The 8,839-nt window shown below is 34.2% G+C and overlaps 1 protein-coding gene across 1 annotated transcript in view; it reads right to left on the bottom strand.

Annotated features, from left to right (window-relative positions):
• Positions 1-8,536: 8,536 nt before the first annotated feature.
• LOC126804787 (protein Ycf2-like) overlaps positions 8,537-8,839 on the bottom strand; it is a 4,229-nt gene continuing 3,926 nt past the window's right edge. The window contains 1 exon segment of the mRNA XM_050532005.1: positions 8,537-8,839. This exon segment is cut by the window's right edge and continues 3,539 nt beyond it. Coding sequence (XP_050387962.1) covers positions 8,765-8,839 — 75 coding nt within the window. The 3' untranslated portion in view covers positions 8,537-8,764.

The following is an 8,839-nucleotide window of genomic DNA, read 5'->3' as shown; positions in this document are numbered from 1 at the left end:
AACTCTCAAATCCAATAGAAACTCGCATCAGAAGCCTTACAGAAAGATACTCAAACGAGAAATGAAAAGATACACAATTGGAATAGTAAAGATACGCAAACGATGTAAATATACTCAGTTTGAAAGAAACACACTCCCACACTTGCAAAACTCTCAAATTCAATAGACACTCGCATCAGAAAGCCTTACAGAAATATACTCAAACGTGAAATGAAAAGATACACAATTGGAATAGATTTATACGCAAACGATGTAAAGATACACAATTGGAATAGTAAAGATACGCAAACTATGTAAAGATACTCAGTTTGAAAGAAACACACTCCCACACTTGCAAAACTCTCAAATTCAATAGAAACTCGCATCAGAAAGCCTTACAGAAAGATACTCAAACGAGAAATGAAAAGATACACAATTGGAATAGTAAAGATACGCAAACGATGTAAAGATACACAATTGGAATAGTAAAGATACGCAAACGATGTAAAGATACACAATTGGAATAGTAAAGATACGCAAACGATGTAAAGATACACAATTGGAATAGTAAAGATACGCAAACGATGTAAAGATACTCAGTTTGAAAGAAACACACTCCCACACTTGCAAAACTCTCAAATACAATAGAAACTCGCATCAGAAGCCTTACAGAAAGTTACTCAAACGAGAAATGAAAAGATACACAATTGGAATAGTAAAGATACGCAAACGATGTAAAGATACACAATTGGAATAGTAAAGATACGCAAACGATGTAAAGATACTCAGTTTAAAAGAAACACACTCGCACACTTACAAAACTCTCAAATTCAATAGAAACTCGCATCAGAAAGCCTTACAGAAAGATACTCAAACGAGAAATCAAAAGATACACAATTGGAATAGTAAAGATACGCAAACGATGTAAAGATACACAATTGGAATAGTAAAGATACGCAAACTATGTAAAGATACTCAGTTTGAAAGAAACACACTCCCACACTTGCAAAACTCTCAAATTCAATAGAAACTCGCATCAGAAAGCCTTACAGAAAGATACTCAAACGAGAAATGAAAAGATACACAATTGGAATAGTAAAGATACGCAAACGATGTAAAGATACACAATTAGAATAGTAAAGATACGCAAACGATGTAAATATACTCAGTTTGAAAGAAACACACTCCCACACTTGCAAAACTCTCAAATTCAATAGAAACTCGCATCAGAAAGCCTTACAGAAAGATACTCAAACGAGAAATGAAAAGATACACAATTAGAATAGTAAAGATACGCAAACGATGTAAATATACTCAGTTTGAAAGAAACACACTCCCACACTTGCAAAACTCTCAAATTCAATAGAAACTCGCATCAGAAAGCCTTACAGATAGATACTCAAACGAGAAATGAAAAGATACACAATTAGAATAGTAAAGATACGCAAACGATGTAAATATACTCAGTTTGAAAGAAACACACTCCCACACTTGCAAAACTCTCAAATTCAATAGAAACTCGCATCAGAAAGCCTTACAGATAGATACTCAAACGAGAAATCAAAAGATACACAATTGGAATAGTAAAGATACGCAAACGATGTAAAGATACACAATTGGAATAGTAAAGATACGCAAACTATGTAAAGATACTCAGTTTGAAAGAAACACACTCCCACACTTGCAAAACTCTCAAATTCAATAGAAACTCGCATCAGAAAGCCTTACAGAAAGATACTCAAACGAGGAATGAAAAGATACACAATTGGAATAGTAAAGATACGCAAACGATGTAAAGATACACAATTAGAATAGTAAAGATACGCAAACGATGTAAATATACTCAGTTTGAAAGAAACACACTCCCACACTTGCAAAACTCTCAAATTCAATAGAAACTCGCATCAGAAAGCCTTACAGAAAGATACTCAAACGAGAAATGAAAAGATACACAATTAGAATAGTAAAGATACGCAAACGATGTAAATATACTCAGTTTGAAAGAAACACACTCCCACCCTTGCAAAACTCTCAAATTCAATAGAAACTCGCATCAGAAAGCCTTACAGATAGATACTCAAACGAGAAATGAAAAGATACACAATTGGAATAGTAAAGATACGCAAACGATGTAAAGATACTCAGTTTGAAAGAAACACACTCCCACACTTGCAAAACTCTCAAATCCAATAGAAACTCGCATCAGAAGCCTTACAGAAAGATACTCAAACGAGAAATGAAAAGATACACAATTAGAATAGTAAAGATACGCAAACGATGTAAATATACTCAGTTTGAAAGAAACATACTCCCACACTTGCAAAACTCTCAAATTCAATAGAAACTCGCATCAGAAAGCCTTACAGAAAGATACTCAAACGACAAATGAAAAGATACACAATTGGAATAGTAAAGATACGCAAACGATGTAAAGATACACAATTGGAATAGTAAAGATACGCAAACGATGCAAAGATACTCAGTTTGAAAGCAACACACTCCCACACCTGCAAAACTCTCAAATACAATAGAAACTCGCATCAGAAGCCTTACAGAAAGATACTCAATCGAGAAATGAAAAGATACAGAATTGGAATAGTAAAGATACGCAAACGATGTAAAGATACACAATTGGAATAGTAAAGATACGCAAACGATGTAAAGATACACAATTGAAATAGTAAAGATACGCAAACGATGTATAGATACTCAGTTTGAAAGAAACACACTCCCACACTTGCAAAACTCTCAAATACAATACAAACTCGCATAAGAAGCCTTACAGAAAGATACGCAAACGATGTAAAGATACACAATTGGAATAGTAAAGATACGCAAACGATGTAAAGATACTCAGTTTGAAAGAAACACACTCCCACACTTGCAAAACTCTCAAATACAATAGAAACTCGCATCAGAAGCCTTACAGAAAGTTACTCAAACGAGAAATGAAAAGATACACAATTGGAATAGTAAAGATACGCAAACGATGTAAAGATGCACAATTGGAATAGTAAAGATAGGCAAACGATGTAAAGATACTCAGTTTGAAAGAAACACACTCCCACACTTGGAAAACTCTCAAATTCAATAGAAACTCGCATCAGAAAGCCTTACAGAAAGATACTCAAACGAGAAATGAAAAGATACACAATTCGAATAGTAAAGATACGCAAAGGATGTAAAGACACACAATTGGAATAGTAAAGATACGCAAACAATGTAAAGATACACAATTGGAATAGTAAAGATACGCAAACGATGTAAAGATACTCAGTTTGAAAGAAACACACTCCCACACTTGCAAAACTCTCAAATTCAATAGAAACTCGCATCAGAAAGCCTTACAGAAAGATACTCAAACGAGAAATGAAAAGATACACAATTGAAATAGTAAAGATACGGAAACGATGTAAAGATACACAATTGGAATAGTAAACATACGCAAACGATGTAAAGATACTCAGTTTGAAAGAAACACACTCCCACACTTGCAAAACTCTCAAATCCAATAGAAACTCGCATCAGAAGCCTTACAGAAAGATACTCAAACGAGAAATGAAAAGATACACAATTGGAATAGTAAAGATACGCAAACGATGTAAATATACTCAGTTTGAAAGAAACACACTCCCACACTTGCAAAACTCTCAAATTCAATAGACACTCGCATCAGAAAGGCTTACAGAAATATACTCAAACGAGAAATGAAAAGATACACAATTGGAATAGATTTATACGCAAACGATGTAAAGATACACAATTGGAATAGTAAAGATACGCAAACTATGTAAAGATACTCAGTTTGAAAGAAACACACTCCCACACTTGCAAAACTCTCAAATTCAATAGAAACTCGCATCAGAAAGCCTTACAGAAAGATACTCAAACGAGAAATGAAAAGATACACAATTGGAATAGTAAAGATACGCAAACGATGTAAAGATACACAATTGGAATAGTAAAGATACGCAAACGATGTAAAGATACACAATTGGAATAGTAAAGATACGCAAACGATGTAAAGATACACAATTGGAATAGTAAAGATACGCAAACGATGTAAAGATACTCAGTTTGAAAGAAACACACTCCCACACTTGCAAAACTCTCAAATACAATAGAAACTCGCATCAGAAGCCTTACAGAAAGTTACTCAAACGAGAAATGAAAAGATACACAATTGGAATAGTAAAGATACGCAAACGATGTAAAGATACACAATTGGAATAGTAAAGATACGCAAACGATGTAAAGATACTCAGTTTAAAAGAAACACACTCGCACACTTACAAAACTCTCAAATTCAATAGAAACTCGCATCAGAAAGCCTTACAGAAAGATACTCAAACGAGAAATCAAAAGATACACAATTGGAATAGTAAAGATACGCAAACGATGTAAAGATACACAATTGGAATAGTAAAGATACGCAAACTATGTAAAGATACTCAGTTTGAAAGAAACACACTCCCACACTTGCAAAACTCTCAAATTCAATAGAAACTCGCATCAGAAAGCCTTACAGAAAGATACTCAAACGAGAAATGAAAAGATACACAATTGGAATAGTAAAGATACGCAAACGATGTAAAGATACACAATTAGAATAGTAAAGATACGCAAACGATGTAAATATACTCAGTTTGAAAGAAACACACTCCCACACTTGCAAAACTCTCAAATTCAATAGAAACTCGCATCAGAAAGCCTTACAGAAAGATACTCAAACGAGAAATGAAAAGATACACAATTAGAATAGTAAAGATACGCAAACGATGTAAATATACTCAGTTTGAAAGAAACACACTCCCACACTTGCAAAACTCTCAAATTCAATAGAAACTCGCATCAGAAAGCCTTACAGATAGATACTCAAACGAGAAATGAAAAGATACACAATTGGAATAGTAAAGATACGCAAACGATGTAAAGATACTCAGTTTGAAAGAAACACACTCCCACACTTGCAAAACTCTCAAATCCAATAGAAACTCGCATCAGAAGCCTTACAGAAAGATACTCAAACGAGAAATGAAAAGATACACAATTAGAATAGTAAAGATACGCAAACGATGTAAATATACTCAGTTTGAAAGAAACACACTCCCACACTTGCAAAACTCTCAAATTCAATAGAAACTCGCATCAGAAAGCCTTACAGAAAGATACTCAAACGACAAATGAAAAGATACACAATTGGAATAGTAAAGATACGCAAACGATGTAAAGATACACAATTGGAATAGTAAAGATACGCAAACGATGCAAAGATACTCAGTTTGAAAGCAACACACTCCCACACCTGCAAAACTCTCAAATACAATAGAAACTCGCATCAGAAGCCTTACAGAAAGATACTCAATCGAGAAATGAAAAGATACAGAATTGGAATAGTAAAGATACGCAAACGATGTAAAGATACTCAGTTTAAAAGAAACACACTCGCACACTTACAAAACTCTCAAATTCTATAGAAACTCGCATCAGAAAGCCTTACAGAAAGATACTCAAACGAGAAATGAAAAGATACACAATTAGAATAGTAAAGATACGCAAACGATGTAAATATACTCAGTTTGAAAGAAACACACTCCCACACTTGCAAAACTCTCAAATTCAATAGAAACTCGCATCAGAAAGCCTTACAGAAAGATACTCAAACGACAAATGAAAAGATACACAATTGGAATAGTAAAGATACGCAAACGATGTAAAGATACACAATTGGAATAGTAAAGATACGCAAACGATGCAAAGATACTCAGTTTGAAAGAAACACACTCCCACACCTGCAAAACTCTCAAATACAATAGAAACTCGCATCAGAAGCCTTACAGAAAGATACTCAATCGAGAAATGAAAAGATACAGAATTGGAATAGTAAAGATACGCAAACGATGTAAAGATACTCAGTTTAAAAGAAACACAGTCGCACACTTACAAAACTCTCAGATTCTATAGAAACTCGCATCAGAAAGCCTTACAGAAAGATACTCAAACGAGAAATGAAAAGATACACAATTGGAATAGTAAAGATACGCAAACGATGTAAAGATACACAATTGGAATAGTAAAGATACGCAAACTATGTAAAGATACTCAGTTTGAAAGAAACACACTCCCACACTTGCAAAACTCTCAAATTCAATAGAAACTCGCATCAGAAAGCCTTACAGAAAGATACTCAAACGAGAAATGAAAAGATACACAATTGGAATAGTAAAGATACGGAAACGATGTAAAGATACACAATTGGAATACTAAAGATACGCAAACGATGTAAAGATACTCAGTTTGAAAGAAACACACTCCCACACTTGCAAAACTCTCAAATCCAATAGAAACTCGCATCAGAAGCCTTACAGAAAGATACTCAAACGAGAAATGAAAAGATACACAATTAGAATAGTAAAGATACGCAAACGATGTAAATATACTCAGTTTGAAAGAAACACACTCCCACACTTGCAAAACTCTCAAATTCAATAGAAACTCGCATCAGAAAGCCTTACAGAAAGATACTCAAACGAGAAATGAAAAGATACACAATTGGAATAGTAAAGATACGCAAACGATGTAAAGATACACAATTGGAATAGTAAAGATACGCAAACGATGCAAAGATACTCAGTTTGAAAGAAACACACTCCCACACCTGCAAAACTCTCAAATACAATAGAAACTCGCATCAGAAGCCTTATAGAAAGATACTCAATCGAGAAATGAAAAGATACAGAATTGGAATAGTAAAGATACGCAAACGTTGTAAAGATACACAATTGAAATAGTAAAGATACGCAAACGATGTAAAGATACTCAGTTTGAAAGAAACACACTCCCACACTTGCAAAACTCTCAAATACAATAGAAACTCGCATCAGAAGCCTTACAGAAAGATACTCAATCGAGAAATGAAAAGATACAGAATTGGAATAGTAAGGATACGCAAACGATGTAAAGATACACAATTGAAATAGTAAAGATACGCAAATGATGTAAAGATACTCAGTTTGAAAGAAACACACTCCCACACTTGCAAAACTCTCAAATTAAAGAGAATCTCGCATCAGAAAGCCTTACAGAAAGATACTCAAACGAGAAATGAAAAGATACACAATTGGAATAGTAAAGATACGCAAACGATGTAAAGATACACAATTGGAATAGTAAAGATACGCAAAAGATGTAAAGATACTCAGTTTGAAAGAAACACACTCCCACACTTGCAAAACTCTCAAATTCAATAGAAATTCGCATCAGAAAGCCTTACAGAAAGATACTCAAACGACAAATGAAAAGATACACAATTGGAATAGTAAAGATACGCAAACGATGTAAAGATACACAATTGAAATAGTAAAGATACGCAAACGATGTATAGATACTCAGTTTGAAAGAAACACACTCCCACACTTGCAAAACTCTCAAATACAATACAAACTCGCATCAGAAGCCTTACAGAAAGATACGCAAACGATGTAAAGATACACAATTGGAATAGTAAAGATACGCAAACGATGTAAAGATACTCAGTTTGAAAGAAACACACTCCCACACTTGCAAAACTCTCAAATACAATAGAAACTCGCATCAGAAGCCTTACAGAAAGTTACTCAAACGAGAAATGAAAAGATACACAATTGGAATAGTAAAGATATGCAAACGATGTAAAGATACACAATTGGAATAGTAAAGATACGCAAACGATGTAAAGATACTCAGTTTAAAAGAAACACACTCGCACACTTACAAAACTCTCAAATTCAATAGAAACTCGCATCAGAAAGCCTTACAGAAAGATACTCAAACGAGAAATCAAAAGATACACAATTGGAATAGTAAAGATACGCAAACGATGTAAAGATACACAATTGGAATAGTAAAGATACGCAAACTATGTAAAGATACTCAGTTTGAAAGAAACACACTCCCACACTTGCAAAACTCTCAAATTCAATAGAAACTCGCATCAGAAAGCCTTACAGAAAGATACTCAAACGAGAAATGAAAAGATACACAATTGGAATAGTCAAGATACGCAAACGATGTAAAGATACACAATTAGAATAGTAAAGATACGCAAACGATGTAAATATACTCAGTTTGAAAGAAACACACTCCCACACTTGCAAAACTCTCAAATTCAATAGAAACTCGCATCAGAAAGCCTTACAGAAAGATACTCAAACGAGAAATGAAAAGATACACAATTAGAATAGTAAAGATACGCAAACGATGTAAATATACTCAGTTTGAAAGAAACACACTCCCACACTTGCAAAACTCTCAAATTCAATAGAAACTCGCATCAGAAAGCCTTACAGATAGATACTCAAACGAGAAATGAAAAGATACACAATTGGAATAGTAAAGATACGCAAACGATGTAAAGATACACAATTGGAATAGTAAAGATACGGAAACGATGTAAAGATACACAATTGGAATAGTAAAGAAACGCAAACGATGTAAAGATACTCAATTTGAAAGAAACACACTCCCACACTTGCAAAACTCTCAAATCCAATAGTGAGTAATAGCTCCGGTTGTTCGCTGTTCAAGAATTCTTGTTTAGGCAGTTCATACCATCCATACATAATGTTTTGATCTAAGATTTCAATTCTTCCATGTTTCGGCAGTAGTTAGTATATTGTTCCATGGAGCTAAGGTCCAAAATATGGAAGAAACAGGTGTTTCCACGGCCCAGTCAATTCTGTTCCACTTAATCCCTGTTTCATGGCCACATATCTTTCCGGCTAAGGAATGGGAAACCTTTCTCTTGTTACATGAATCCAATTTTCATTTCATCCGGGAAAAGCCATCTTTTTCTCAACAATGTCTTTGTCATTTGATCCAA

This window comes from Argentina anserina, unplaced genomic scaffold (assembly GCF_933775445.1).
Source record: "Argentina anserina unplaced genomic scaffold, drPotAnse1.1, whole genome shotgun sequence".
Lineage (NCBI taxonomy): Eukaryota > Viridiplantae > Streptophyta > Magnoliopsida > Rosales > Rosaceae > Argentina > Argentina anserina.
The sequence above is the reverse complement of the archived record's forward strand: the minus strand, read 5'-3'. Positions and strand labels throughout refer to the sequence as shown.